The sequence below is a fragment of the Polypterus senegalus genome, chromosome 16 (genome assembly GCF_016835505.1).
Source record: "Polypterus senegalus isolate Bchr_013 chromosome 16, ASM1683550v1, whole genome shotgun sequence".
NCBI lineage: Eukaryota > Metazoa > Chordata > Cladistia > Polypteriformes > Polypteridae > Polypterus > Polypterus senegalus.
The window spans coordinates 69,061,489-69,077,565 of NC_053169.1; the positions used below are offsets into that span (position 1 = coordinate 69,061,489).

The 16,077-nt window shown below is 38.8% G+C and overlaps 1 protein-coding gene across 1 annotated transcript in view; it reads left to right on the forward strand.

The window, feature by feature from the left end:
* Nucleotides 1-15,493, forward strand: part of etaa1b (ETAA1 activator of ATR kinase b) — a 107,018-nt gene extending 91,525 nt beyond the window's left edge. The window contains 1 exon segment of the mRNA XM_039738192.1: nucleotides 14,891-15,493. Within this exon segment, the coding sequence (XP_039594126.1) occupies nucleotides 14,891-15,003 (113 nt within the window). The 3' untranslated portion in view covers nucleotides 15,004-15,493.
* Nucleotides 15,494-16,077: the final 584 nt, after the last annotated feature.

Below are 16,077 nucleotides of genomic sequence, written 5' to 3' on the forward strand. Positions count from 1 at the left end.
AGGTTACATTGACAATCGTATTACGTTATTTTTAAAATCTTATCTTTTCTTAGCACAAGCACAGCTGAGAAGCTTCGATGCATGTGCTGCATAACGCGATAAAAAAATAATGCATTTAATCACACTTTGCATTACAAGCAAAGGGGAATTTTTGTCAATGCATGATTTCCTGGTACACCGATTACTTTGATCAGCGCATCACTATTCATTTTCCCTTCGCACCACCTTGGTTTGAGAAGAAAAATATGAGGTTAACACAGAAAAACAGATCACCAATTCAAACTTTATGAATAATCGATTTGCCATCAATAATTGTTTTGGTAAAGCCATACTCAGTGTAATCCTCCTTCCATTGTATAATTTTTCCGCCACTAGCCATGATTAAATGAACGGTAAAAAAGTAAGAGCGAAGCGACGGTGACTTATTTAGGCAGGTAGATATATGATCACAACAGTCATGACAATGTCAATCATGTTACGTTATTATTAAAATGTTTCCTTTTCTTTTCATTACTTCTTTAACACACTACTTCTTCGCTGCGAGGCGCGGGTATTTTGCTATATACAGGTGTATGTATGTATGTATGTATGTATGTATGTATGTGTGTATATATATATATATATATATATATATATGTATGTATGTATGTATGTATATATATATATATATATATATATGTGTATGTATATATATATATATATATGTGTATGTATATATATGTGTATGTATATATATATATATATATGTGTGTATGTATATATGTATATATATATGTATGTATATATATATTTATATGTATGTATATATGTATATATATGTGTGTATATATGTATATATATGTGTATATATATATACATACATACATACATACACACACCTACATTTTGTCATTTACTACTTTAATATGAAAAACGTTTCTGTTTTAAAAATGTGTTTACACGGATTACTGTAGAAACGGAACACACGTGAAATGAGTGTATTCCAAATAACGATCTATTCTTTCCACTCTAAAACTCCACTTCACTCCCAGATAATCAATCAAGGCATGAGCTGGGAGAATTTTGTGCACGTTCTAAGTCGGTGGGGGATGGAACAGCCGGCTGCTTGCAGCCTGATTTTTATCAGCACATTTAGATGACAAAAGACGCTGGTGGAGAGCTGTGAATGATTTTAAGAAGCGATTTAAGGTGGGACGGAATTACGAGTTTTTTCGTAGGCTCTGGTAATTCTAGTGTTAACCGTTAGTCAAATATAACACAAGTAAACACAAAATGCAATTTTTAAATGATGATTTTTATTATTTAGGGAGAAAAAAAATCCAAGCCTACATGGCCCTGTGTGAAAAAGTAATTGCCCCCTTGTTAAAAAATAACCTAACTGTGGTGTATCACACCTGAGTTCAATTTCTGTAGCCACCCCCAGGCCTGATTACTGGCACACCTGTTTCAATCAAGAAATCACTTAAATAGAAGCTGCCTGACACAGAGAAGTAGACCAAAAGCACATCAAAAGCTAGACATCATGCCAAGATCCAAAGAAATTCAGGAACAAATGAGAACAGAAGTAATTGAGATCTATCAGTCTGGTAAAGGTTATAAAGCCATTTCTAAAGCTTTGGGACTCCAGCGAACCACAGTGAGAGCCATTATCCACAAATGGCAAAAACATGGAACAGTGGTGAACCTTCCTGGAGTGGCGGCCGACCAAAAATTACCCCAAGCAGAGAGGCGACTCATCCGAGAGGTCACAAAGACCCCAGGACAGCGTCTAAGAACTGCAGGCCTCACTTGCCTCAATTAAGGTCAGTGTTCGACTCCACCATAAGAAAGAGACTGGGCAAAAGCGGCCTGCATGGCAGATTTCCAAGGCGCAAACCACTGTTAAGCAAAAGAATATTAGGGCTCGTCTCAATTTTGCTAAGAAACATCTCAATGATTGCCAAGGCTTTTGGGAAAATACCTTGTGGACTGATGAGATAAAAGTTGAACTTTTTGGAAGGCGAATGTCCCGTTACATCTGGCGTAAAAGGAACACAGCATTTCAGAAAAAGAACATCATACCAACAGTAAAATATGGTGGTGGTAGTGTGATGGTCTGGGGTTGTTTTCCTGCTTCAGGACCTGGAAGGCTTGCTGTGATAGATGGAATCATGAATTCTACTGTCTACCAAAAAATCCTGAAGGAGAATGTCCCGCCATCTGTTTGTCAACTCAAGCTGAAGCGATCTTGGGTGCTGCAACAGGACAATGACCCCAAACACACCAGCAAATCCACCTCTGAATGGCTGAAGAAAAACAAAATGAAGACTTTGGAGTGGCCTAATCAAAGTCCTGACCTGAATCCAATTGAGATGCTATGGCATGACCTTAAAAAGGCGGTTCATGCTAGAAAACCCTCAAATAAAGCTCAATTACAACAAAGCGGAAACAAAGCACACGGTGGAAAAAGTCAATGTCCCGCTAAAGGAAGACAGTGTTAAAAAACCGTGCATGCAGTGTGTCAGGTCTCAGATAAAGAAGAAGACAAGCTGTTTATTGATGCAGTAAGAAACGAATCGATGAAAGAAACCTGTCATCTTTACAACGATTGACAAACACGGAATGTAACTTGAACACAACACATCCTACAAATACGAACCTGATTGAAAGAAATAATGATAATCAAATCCTTGATGACAGCAACACTCAGTAACACTCACAAAACAAATACTGTATATTGACAGTCATGTTACGTTATTTTTAAAATGTTCCCTTTTCTTTTTCATAGCTTTTTTAACACACTACTTCTCCGCTCCGATACGCGGGTATATATATATGTATATATATATCCCGATCTACATACTCGAATAATGGATACTTTATTCGCCATCAATGATTGTTTTGGTAAAGCCATACTCAGTGTATTCATTAGATGAACAGTAAAAAAGTAAGAGCGAGGGGAGGATGACTTATTGAGGCATGCAGGCTGTAGTGCGCGTCAACTCTATCTGAATTGCGCGATCACATTTGAAAAAATATATCTTTTCAAGTTCTATTTAGTCCATATGTGTCAAACTCAAGGGCCACGGGCCACATCCGGCACGGCGTGTACTTATATCTGGCCCGCGAGTACATTTAATACAGTACATTTTATATACTGTAATATTGTTACTAATGGCCCGGGTATATGAAGCGCTGGTAACACAATAAACTACAGATCCCATAATGCAGCGCTTCAGCTGCCTTGCCGAACACTTACCGCGTTAATCAAGTCAAGCTTATGATGCTGCAAGTTATTGCGAAGCTAGCTCACACGATGCTGAGAGAAAAGTTGATTCTGAAAATAGAGCCTTTAAAAACCGATGGGAGGCTGAGTATATGTTTACTGAACCCATGTGTCTCATTTGTGGAGCTAATGTGGCTGTAATTACAGAATTTAATCTAAGACGGCACTATGAGACAAAACGTCAGGGTAACCTGAATGCAATGCAGAAGATACAGAAAGCAGAAGAATTAAATAAGAATCTGACACTTCAGCGGACGTTTTACCCGTGCACAATCACAAAGTGATTTCAAGTGAAGCTGCTTTTATGGGAGACACAAATGCACCCTTGCACCTTGCCTCACTTTCCCTGTTGCCAAGTAATGTTAAACCAAGTCGTCACTACGGTGTTCCCAAATACGCACTTTGCTGATAAACTGAGCGCACTGAGTTTGCACGGCGCTTTGGTGACTTTGAAGAACAAAAAAAGTCCGTCTACATGCGGCTCGAACCTTGTGCATGTTTGGTAGCACATATCTGTGTGAGAAGCTCTTCTCAGTGATAAAGACTAACAAAACAGCACACAGGAGTCGCCTCACTGATGAGCACCTGCAGTCCATCCTGAGAATCTCCACAACACAGAACCTCACACCAAACAGAAACAAACCTGTTGCCAAAAAAAGATGCCAGGTGTCCAGCTCTTAAATGATATATGAGCAAAGACAACTGAATTATTTGATTTGTTATTGCTGAAAGGAATACATTTTATTTATATTTCCAGGTTTTGTTATGCAGCATGTTCATATTTGAATTTGTATAATTTTGACAGGATATATTTTTATGGAGAGCAAAATCTTTTGGGATATTTAAAATCTAAGTTTATTTTTATATAAAATTACATAAGAGTAAAGAAATTTGAATGTTTGTTCTTTTAACGTTTACTTTATTTCTAACTTGTATAATTTAGACAGGATATATTTTTATGGAGAGCAAAATATTATAAGTTGTTTAAGGTTTGAGTTGATTTATTCAGGAATAATATTCCTGTCTGTTTTTACCATTCATACCAAAGATATTTCTGTCGACTAAATAAAAATTCCTTCTATTTAAAATTTAAATAGAACTTGAACAAATATGATAGTTCATAATATCCACGCAGACTTGCACGTAAGAGCGGAGTTATCCGTTTTAACAAGCAGCGTATTGCACTGATACGAAATAGCTGTGTGTGTATACTGTATATGTAGATATGAATGTATATGTATATATATGTGTGTGTGTGTGTATGTATATATATATGTATAGATATGTATATATATATATATGTTTATGTGTGTGTGTGTGTGTGTGTGTGTGTGTGTGTGTAAATATATATATATATAATGTATGTATGTATGTGTATGTATGTGTATGTATGTATGTATGTGTATGTGTATATATATATATATATATATATATATATATATATATATATATATATATATATATATATATATATATATATGACAACAACACTCATCACTCACAACAGTGACAAAACAATTACATTGACAATCATGTTACGTTATTTTCAAAATGTTTCCTTTTCTTTTTCATTGCTTTTTTAACACACTACTTCTCGCTGCGCGCTGGTATTTTGCTAGTATATATATATATAAGCAGAACGCAGAAAGTTGCGTTCCAGAACCCCCCGCGATAGGTGAAAATCCGCAAAGTAGAAACCATATGTTTGTATGATTATTTTTATATATTTTAAGCCCTTAGAAACTCTCCCACACTGTTTATAAATATTCTCCGCACAGTTATACAGTAAACCCTTGTTTATAGCGGTTAATCCGCTCCAGACAGATAAATGAATTTCCACGAAGTAGGATTCTTTATTTATAAATCTAATATTTTCGCAGTTAGAGCATTGAAAACCTGTTTACGACCTTCTAAATACGTTTTTAACATAATTAGAGCCCTCTAGACATGAAATAACACCCTTTAGTCAAAAGTTTAAACTGTGCTCCATGACAAGACAGAGATGACAGTTCTTTCTCACAATTAAAAGAATGCAAACATATCTTCCTCTTCAAAGTGCGTGTAAGGAGCGGAGAATGTCATAGAGAGAGTAAAGTAAACAATGAAAAATCAATAGGGCTGTTGCGCTTTTAAGTATGCAAGCACTGCGATAAAGCAGCGGCAATGAAGGGATCAATGCGAAGGTAGCCTTTCAGCATTTTTTACAGGAGCGTCCCTATCTTCTAAGCAAACAGCCTCTGTGCAAAAGCCCCTCTGCTCACATCTCCTCCGTCAAAGCGCAGAGAGCGCCAGAGAGAGAGAGAGAGCGGGAGATTAAAGCAAACAATCAAAAATCAATAAGTGTGCTTTTGGACACCTCGATAAAGCGGCATTTCTTAGAGGAGCATCCGTATCCACTAGGCAAACAGCTTCTGTGCAAGCAGTACCTCTGCTCACAGCCCTCCGTCAGGCGCAGAGAATGTCAGAGAGGGTGAGATAGAGGCAGAGACAAGCAAACAATCAAGCTCCGCCCGGGATGCATATCTTATAGCATTGAGGAGTTTTAGTTAATATGTAATACGTGCTCTGATTGGGTAGCTTCTAAGCCATCCGCCAATAAGCGTCCCTTGTATGAAATCAACTGGGCAAACAAACTGAGGAAGCATGTACCATAAATTAAAAGACCCATTGTCCGCAGAAATCAGCGAATCAGCGAAAAATCCAATATACATTTACATATGCTTACATATAAAATCCGCGATAGAGCAAAACCGCGAAAGTCAAAGCGCGATACAGCAAGGGATCACTGTATCCATTATTCGAGTATGTAGATCGGGATATATATATACATATATATATACCCGCGTATCGCAGCGGAGAAGTAGTGTGTTAAAAAGCTAGAAAAGAAAAGGGAACATTTTAAAAATAACGTAACATGACTGTCAATATACAGTATTTGTTTTGTGAGTGTTACTGAGTGTTGCTGTCATCAAGGATTTGATTATCATTATTTCTTTCAATCAGGTTGCATTTGTAGGATGTGTTGTGTTCAAGTTACATTCCGTGTTTGTCAATCGCTGTAAAGATGACAGGTTTCTTTCATCGATTCGTTTCTTACTGCATCAATAAACAGCTTGTCTTCTTCTTTATCTGAGACCTGACACACTGCATGCACGGGTTTTTTTTTAACACTGTCTTCCTTTAGCGGGACATTGACTTTTTCCACCGTGTGCTTTGTTTCCGCAGTAGCTGGATTTATGAATATGCTTATCAGACGCTTCATATTTTTGCTGCCTTTTCAATTGTGTAATTCGGTTTTGTTCAGCTCTTTGGAACTGTTGCTTTTTATCTGTGCACTGCGCCAGTTCACGTGAGCCGCTCGGTGTACATGCATCGAAGGTTCCCAGCTGTGCTGGTGCCATCTCGTGCTATGTCCATGGCTGTATTTAATGTTACCTTAGTCCTGGCACTTAAAAGTTTCTCTCGCAGTTTCGCTGAGTTTGTGTCAAATACCACCCTGACCATCTCATCTTCCTCTCCATAAGCACAGTCCTTCACCCGTGAATATTTAGTGGGAGTTTGCTATTGGATTGCCGCTGACGGACGGCCTTATATGGGCAGGCACTAAATTACAAACGCCAGCGGCAGCCTGTCTATGAACTTAATTTAAAGTGTAGGTTTACATCGTGCTTTGTTTCCGAAGTAGCAGAACTCATAAATATGGTTGTATATGTCACTCGCTCGCTTCTTATTGTTTCGCTGCCTTCTAAATTATATAATGCATGTTTTCTTCAGCGCTTTTTGGAGGTCTTCCTGGTTTTCTATGTACTGCGTGATTACGTGAAGGCGTGATGATGTCACATGAAACTCTGCCCCCACGGCGTTCAAGCTCATCTTCATTACAGTAAATGGAGAAAATCAGCTTCCAGTTATGACCATTACGCGTAGAATTTCGATATAAAACCTGCCCAACTTTTGTAAGGAAGCTGTAAGGAATGAACCTGCCAAATTTCAGCCTTCCACCCACACGGGAAGTTGGAGAATTAGTGATGAGTCAGTGAGTGAGTGAGGTCTTTGCCTTTTATTAGTATAGATGTATATATTCTAAGTTCTTTGATCGATAGTGATCACCTTGATAGACATGGTAATGGGGGTTGGAATGATAAAGGAAATGGGTACCTGAACAATGTAAAGTAAGTCTAAAATACCTATACAATAACTATAATTGTATTAAACAAACAATAAAACAGCAGAGAAACCGTGGATTAAACAAAAAGGCTGTAGTTATCAGTAGGGAGACGTGAATCAAGGAAGGGAATGTAGAGACCGGAGCAACAGACGGTCTTATATAGGCAGGCAGCCAACAACGTGGGTGGCGTTGGGATGGGGGACCCAATGCCACCTCACACGGTGACCGAGCTGCTGGCTATGGACGTATATATGTATGTAAGTAGGATTCAGTTAGCGCTGGGAACCCGCGTACCAAATTTCTTGAAGATGGGCCCATTAGTAACAAAGACTGTTGAAAAGTTTTATATGGCGGCCGACAGTGGAATCATACCACTGAAATAAGTACATGCATTGGTTTCGGTTAGTGCAGGGAAGCCGCCTACCAAATTTCGAGAAGATCGGGCCATAAATAAGAAAGTTCAACATGGCGGACGTTGTTGACCGTTATGACCATTATGCGTAGAATTTCGAAAATGAAACCTGCCCAACTTTTGTAAGTAAGCTGTAAGGAATGAGCCTGCCAAATTTCAGCCTTCCACCTACACGGGAAGTTGGAGAATAAGTGATGAGTGAGTCAGTGAGGGCTTTGCCTTTTATTAGTATAGATCATGTTACGTTATTTTTAAAATGTTCCCTTTTCCATAACTTCTTTAAGACACTACTTCTCCACTGCGAAGCGCGGGGGTATATATATATATAGGTGATAGGTACGTGCTGCTGCAAAGTTTTATTCACTTCTGTAATAAACAGAAGCAAATCCCATGGTGTGACCAAGGCTATAATGTCATGTTTCAGAAGATGAAAAGAGGTGACAATACGGTTTTCATGCGGGCAGAAAACTTGGTGGCAGTGGAATGGCACGATGGCAAAAGGGTGACTTGTCTCTCCACAGTACACACTAACAATATATGTGAGAAAGTGCAGCAACAGACAATTGAAAAGTAGGCACCAAAGCAACATATATTGTAAGCAGTGCAATGTGGCAATGACTGAAATTTGCTGCTTTGAACGAGATCAGACTTTGCAGGACTTTGCTGTGTGAAATGTGTTTGATGACAGAAACATATTGTGTGACAAACATGCAAAATAATAAGAAATAAGGAATGGGGCAAATAGTTTTTCACACAATATATATATATAATATATATATATACACACACACATACATATATACATATATAAACACAAACATATCTTCATATCTATATACATATATACATATCTATATACAGTACATATCAACATATATATATATATATATATATATATATATATATATATATATATATATACCTATCTACATCATATATACACACACATATATATACAGTACTAGCAAAATACCACATACGCCACTGTGAAACCTGGCCCTGGACTTTGGGGGAATCGGTGCAAGAAGGCACTGGGGTGCGAGATAGTAGTGTGTTAAAGCGGAGAAGTAGTGTGTTAAAGAAGTAATGAAAAAGAAAAGGAAACATTTTAGATAGATACTTTATTAATGCCAAGGGGAAATTCACATAATCCAGCAGCAGTATACTGATACAAAGAAACATTATTAAATTAAATAGTAATTAAAAATGAAAAAAATAAAAATAAAATTAATGTAAGCATTTACTCCCCCGGGTGGAATTGAAGAGTCGCATAGTGTGGGGGAGGAACGATCTCCTCAGTCTGTCAGTGGAGCAAGACAGTGACAAAAGTCTGTCACTGAAGCTACTCCTCTGCCTGGAGATGACGCTGTTCAGTGGATGCAGTGGATTATTCATGATTGACAGGTGTTTGCTTAATGCCCATCGCTCTGCCACAGATGTTAAACTGTCCAACTTTACTCCTACAATACAGCCTGACTTCTTAACAAGTTTGTCCAGGCGTGAGGCGTCTTTCATCTTTATGCTGCCACCCCAGCACACCACTACGTAGAAGAGGGCACTCGCCACAACCGTCTGGTAGAACATCTGCAGCATCTTACTGCCAACCTTCTCAGAAAGTATAGTCTGCTCTGACCTTTCTTATATAGAGCATCAGTATTGGCAGTCCAGTCCAATTTGTCATCCAGCTGCACTCCCAGATATTTATAGGTCTGCACCTTCTGCACACAGTCACCTCTGATGATCACAGGGTCCATGAGGGGCCTAGGCCTCCTAAAATCCACCACCAGCTCCTTGGTCTTGCTGGTGCTAAGGTGTAAGTGGTTTGAGTCGCACCATTTAACAAAGTTTTTGATTAACTTTCTGTACTCCTCCTCCTGCCCACACCTGATGCAGCCCACAATAACAGTGTCATGAGCGAACTTTTGCACGTGGCAGGACTCTGAGTCATATTGGAAGTCTGATGTATATACAGTGAACCCTCGTTTATCACGGTTAATCCGTTCCAGACTCTACCGTGATAAATACATTTTCGCGAAGTAGGATTCTTTATTTATAAATCGAATATTTTCCCAGTTAGAGTATAGAAAACCTGTTTACGACCTTCTAAATACTTTTTTAACATTATTAGAGCCCTCTAGACATGAAATAACACCCTTTAGTCACCATTACACTCGTATTACCCAATATATTAGACAAAATAAGAGAAAATAAGACATATTAGATGTTGCAAATACCATATTACTAGGCGCACTCATCTTTTAAGGCGACCGACTTTTATCCTTAATTTTTTGTGCGCTGCATGTGTACATCAGGCATGTAAGTGTAGAGAATGAGAACATCAAAGTGCCCATTCATAACATCTCCCGAAAGCCTAAGTTTTTTTTTTTTTTTTTTTATCCCCTCAAGTGCCTGTCTAAAATCGTACAATGTCAGCCCGATTCTGTGTTTCATGCACTAAATGAGCTATAGATGAGAATAAGCAAGCAGCATCTCCCTTGATATTTACTATGCGGTGAGGCATTTGTACTCCATCAACATTAATTATTTCCAGAGACATAATTTTGTCTATTTTTCCAGGGCATCGCGCACAAAAGCAAGGGAACGATGACAGCACCAGAACTCTGCTCACATTGTGTCGCTTCGTACCTCAAGCCTCAAGTAGCAAGTCTGTAATAAGCGGAATACCGCTACGCTTTGCACTCACGGGACGGAAGGACAATCCCGAACGCTTTTTTATAGTAGATTATTGTACTGTACATTTAATTGCACACTAACCATTAACCTCAGTGAAGAGGTGGTGCAGTATCTTCAGCAGGTGCTGTATTGTCTTCAGTAGAAGAGGAGTCTTCAGAGGTGGCACTGTGCGTGAGGATGCTTTTGTATCTTCAGTTTCACCTTCTCCTGGATAGGTGCGCTTAGTTTTATTGTCAGAAGGCTTCAGTGCCATCGTGGGGCTTAGATAAAAGTACTAGCATAGTGCAGTGGCACACATAATAGGATCCTGTAGATTGAACAGGCAGTACACTGCCTCTCCCAAGTGCACAGGTAAGGGCCACCAGTGTGGAGTCAGCTTGTAGCATATAGGTGTCCAAAACATAATTCTTGGCATCCTCGGTGTAGCGCTCCCACCTTCTCCTGGTATGCGAACTGCAGAGGGTTGAGGGCGTGGCGGACCTGTGGCCTCAGGTGGTGAAGCAGCAGCCGCTCCATGGTCTTCATCAGATGTGACGTCAGAGCAACAGGCCGGAAGTCATTCAGCTCACTAGGACGTGATACCTTTGGGACAGGGGTGATACAAGATGTTTTCCAAAGCCTTGGGACTCTCCCCTGTTCCAGGCTCAGGTTGAAGATACACTGTAGAGGACTCCCCAGTTCCAACGCATATGCCTTCAGCAGTCGTGCCGATACACCATCTGGACCCGCTGCTTTGCTGGCACGAAGACTTTTCAGCTCTCTTCTCACATGGGCTGCTGTAATTGTGGGTGAGGATGTCTCACCTATGCTGGTATTAGCAGACGGATGGTTGGAGGATGCAGTACTCCGAGGTGAGAATGGGTTACTGTGATCAAACCTATTAAAGAAGTTGTTCATTTGGTTTGCTCTCTCCACGTCTGTCTCGATGGCGGCACCCCGCTTCGAGCTGCAGCCAGTGATAATCTTCATTCCATCCCACACTTCCTTCATGCTGTTGTTCTGCAACTTCTGCTCCAGCTTTCTCCTGTACTGCGCTTGAGCTCATGCTAATCACCGTCCTTAAAAGCCCTTTTCTTCTGCTTCAAAAGGCCCTTGATGTCACTTGTAACCCATGGCTTGTTGTTAGCATAGCAGCGTACTGTTCTTACTGGAACTACAATGTCCATACAGAAGTTGATGTAATCAGTTATGCATTCAACAGCCTCTTCAATGTTCTCACTATGTGACCCAAGCAATATATCCCACTCTGTAGTTCCAAAGCAGTCTCTCAGAGCCTGCTCTGCCTCAGGGGACCACTTCCTGAATTAGCGTGTAGTTGTAGGTAGCGCCCTCACTCTTGGTTCATATTGAGGCTGAAGCAGAACCAGGTTATGATCTGCTTTCCCAAGCGCAGGTACTGTATGCATCTTTAACGTTTGCATACAGTAGGTCGATAGTCCTGTTTCCCCGAGTGTTACAATCCGCATACTGGGAGAAGGCAGGTAATGTTTTGTCCAGCGTTACATGGTTAAAGTCTCCAGCAATTAGCACAAGTGCCTCAGGGTGCTGCGTTTGTAACTTAGCAACTGCAGAATGGATGATGTCACTCGCCATCTCCGCGTTCGCTTAAGGGGGGATGTAAACAATAACAACAATCACGTGTCTAAACTCTCTGGGCAAGTAATAGGGGCGCAGACTTACGGCCAACAGTTCGATGTCCCTTCAGCAATTGGAGATTTTAACGTTTACATGTCCTGAGTTGCACCACTTTGTATTGACATAGATAGCGAGTCCTCCTCCTTTCTTCTTTCCACAGGTACTTGCGTCTCTGTCCGCTCTAACTGTGCTAAACCCGGGTAGCTCCACGTTAGCATCTGGGATGGTAGTCGTTTGCCACGTTTCACTAAAACACAGCAAGCTGCATTCTCTGTAGGTTCTGACATTTTTCACCAGCACAGCCAGTTCGTCGATCTTATTTGGTAGTGAGTTCACACACACACACACACACACACATATATATATATATATATATATATATATATATATATAATATACACACACATATACACACACATATCTACATATATATATATATATATTGGGGTGGGACTTGATTAAAAAAATTTATCTAATTAATTAGAGGTTGTGTAATTAATTAATCTTGATTAATCGTATGTAATCATACATGAAAATTTACCCCAAATCGCAATTTTTTTTTTAATGTAAAAGGGTTTTAGTGGGCGACACAATCGAATAATATACATGGACATGAATATTATAAACTCAAGCTCTTTCAATTTCTGAAAAAAAATGTATTTAAACTGCATTTCAATTCAAAACAGAAACAAAAATATCATCCCTGGCTAAAATTGGCCAGACTTAAAAATAAAGTGGTATTTTAAGTACTTTAAGTACATTTTCAGAATGGTATTGTCTTTAAATAATAATAACAAAAATTTCAACAAAGTGCAGTTTTTCTTCTTAAAAAAAATAAGGCAGAAACATAAAGGGTAGTTTGACCAGCTTCACCTTTAAACTCTGAGTATCCTTAGCCAAAATTATTTTGTACATTAGGATAAAACAGTGTGATCATTGAACATTTTGTAATTAGATGTAATTAAAATTACTAACGGTCACGGAAGTCCAATGATCCCCAGTAAGAGCCACAAAGTCCGCACTCTGTAATGAATCTAATTTTGCCTGCTTTTCAGTGTCATAAAGCTGTTGAATTTTACTTGAAATAGGGGTTTGGCACGGCATTTGGAAAGTTGGATCTCCTGACGCTAACCGTAGCACATTTTCTAAACCCCTATCTTCCACCACTGTTAGTGGTCTACAGTCCAAAGCAATCCATTTTGCAAGAGAATTTGTAAGTTAGGCCAATGTTGACGCTTTTTTTTTTTTCCACGCTTTTATCAAGGCTTCCGTCGGGTAGTCTTTTGAAATGAAATTTCCCTCTGATCAGTCCTAGCAACGCGCTTTCTTCCGACTCTTACATTTTTATAGCTCTGATCTGTGCATCAATGTAATCGATGTACCAGGAAATCATGCATTGACAAATGATCCCCTTTGCTTGGAATGCAAAGTGTGATTAAATGCGTTTTTTTTTTAACGCGTTATGGAGTACATGCATCGAAGCTTCTCAGCTGTGCTTGTGCTAAGAAAAGGAAACATTTTAAAAATAACATAACATGATTGTCAGTGTAATAGTTTTGTGACCGTTATGAGTGTTGCTGTCATCAAGGATTTGATTATCATTATTTCTTTCAATCAGGTTCGTATTTGGAGGATATGTTGTGTTCAAGTTATATTCCGTGTTTGTCAACCGTTGTAAAGATAACAGGTTTCATTCATCGAAGTGTTCAGCACCCAAATCGGTACTCGTGAATGTAAGATGTTCAACAGGCATTCCCGGTATTAAGTTATGGAAATTGCCTGTGAATATTTAGCGGTAGCGTGTGTATGAACTTAATTTAATCTTTTCCAGTCCTGCAAAGTCAGTTGACATGAGCCTCTCGGAGTACATGCATCGAAGCTTCTCAGCTGTGCTCGTGCGATCTCACGATGTCAACGGCTTTATTTAATGTTAGCTAAGACCCAGCACTTAAAAGTTTCTTGCTACAGCAATTTTAACTCCGTTACAAAGTAATCCAAAGTCTCGTTTATACCTTGTGTCTTCTCATTAAACTTGTATCTCGCAAATACCATATTTGTCGTAGGCATGACAATCGGCAGCGGGAGTGTGTCTATAAACTTAATTTAAACTTACGGTTCACACCGTGCTTTGTTTCCGCAGTAGCTGCACTTCTGAATATGCTTGTATGCATCACTCGCTTCATAATCTTTTGCTGCCTTCTCAATTGTGAAATGGAGTTTTTTGTTCAACGTTCTTTGGAGGTCTTCCTCGTTTTCTACGTACTACATTCACAGTCAGTTCACATGATTACTTGGGAGACGTGATGATGTCACACGCAACTGCGCCCCCCAAGGCCATCCAGCTGAAGTCCATTACAGTATATGGAGAAAAATAGGTTCCAGTTATGACCATTACGCGTAGAATTTTGAAATGAAACCTGCCCAACTGTATAAGTAAGCTGTAAGGAATGTGCCTGCCAAATTTCAGCCTTCTACCTACACGGGAAGTTGGAGAATTAGTGATGAGTGAGTGAGGTCTTTGCCTTTTATTAGTATGTATGTATATATGTGTGTGTGTATATATATATATAATATGTGTGTGTATGTATGTACTGTACGTGATATATGAACAATATAGCTTTAATTCTTTATTAGCAGGTTACTGTCTTTGTGCAATAAATAATGTCTAATCAAAGTCGTGTTTTTGTTTTTTTTTCCTTTCAAATTATAATACTAGATCACAAGACCACAAAATGCTCTCAGCTGGAAATTGAATTGAAAAAGCAGATGGCACTTGAAAGAAGAAAGCAAAGACAACAAGTTGTAACACAGAGTTGGAAAGCCTCTTAGTCTTGAAATGTAAGCACCTTAGTTGGTATGAATTTCTTTTTATAAACTGAAAATAAAATAATTAAACCTTATAAGTGACCATGTAATATATTACAACTCACACAGTTAATTGTGCATTGACAAAATGATACACCTTTGTTTTGCAGAAATAATTTGTTTTTTCCGTATTTTTATTTAAGAAGGAGTTGTATCGTACTAATTATCTCTTAATTAAAACAGCTAACTATGGAGAAGATACCATTTTGTAATAATTTGTTATTTCAAAGTACAGGGCCTCTGCCTTTTAAAATATCTTTTCACTTTATTTCTTGTCTTTGTATTGATTTTGTTTATTGATGAATGTTGAGTGTAGAGAGTTCTTTTTAGTTTTTTTCCTTGTTATAGTTGTATTTTGTTTTGAAACCTTGCTGTCATTTGATTGTATTATACCAATGCCACAAAATATACAAAACATTAAATTTTGAAAGGACTTTCTTTTGCAAAAGCATGAGAACTGTATGGAATTTTTTTCATTATTTTATGTATTTTGGTATCTGTTCCAATATAAGTGTAACTTTAGTCTTCTTTTGAATGAACTGCATTATTCAGTTCAGATCAGTCCTTATTAAGCACACTTGCACATTTCTGCCAATATGCTATTCAGTAATTATAAATATGGTATCAAGAAAGTGGTCATCCCCTGCTTAAGTTGCACTGTACAACTGCAGTATTTTCATGCAGGTGTAGTGTACATTGAATTTTATGATAAATCTGCTCAAGCCTGAATGCTGTACAAGACATCTGTAATCATTCAATGAATTCTAAATTATCTACCAATCCATCTAGCTTGGTATGATCTGCAAACTTAATATCTACACCCTATGGAATAATACACCTTGACACACAAAAAAGCCACCCGTATACTTGAAAATAGGTTTGGAGCCTGAAGTGAAATCTGATCCAGGCATGGTCTGCAGGGATAAAAACGGAAAGGATTAGTGCACTGTACCACCCCCCCTGGCCTGGCGTGGAATTACCTTCTTTTGAGCTCTTTAGCTGCCTTACATGTGCATGTGTGTGACATGACACCTCAGC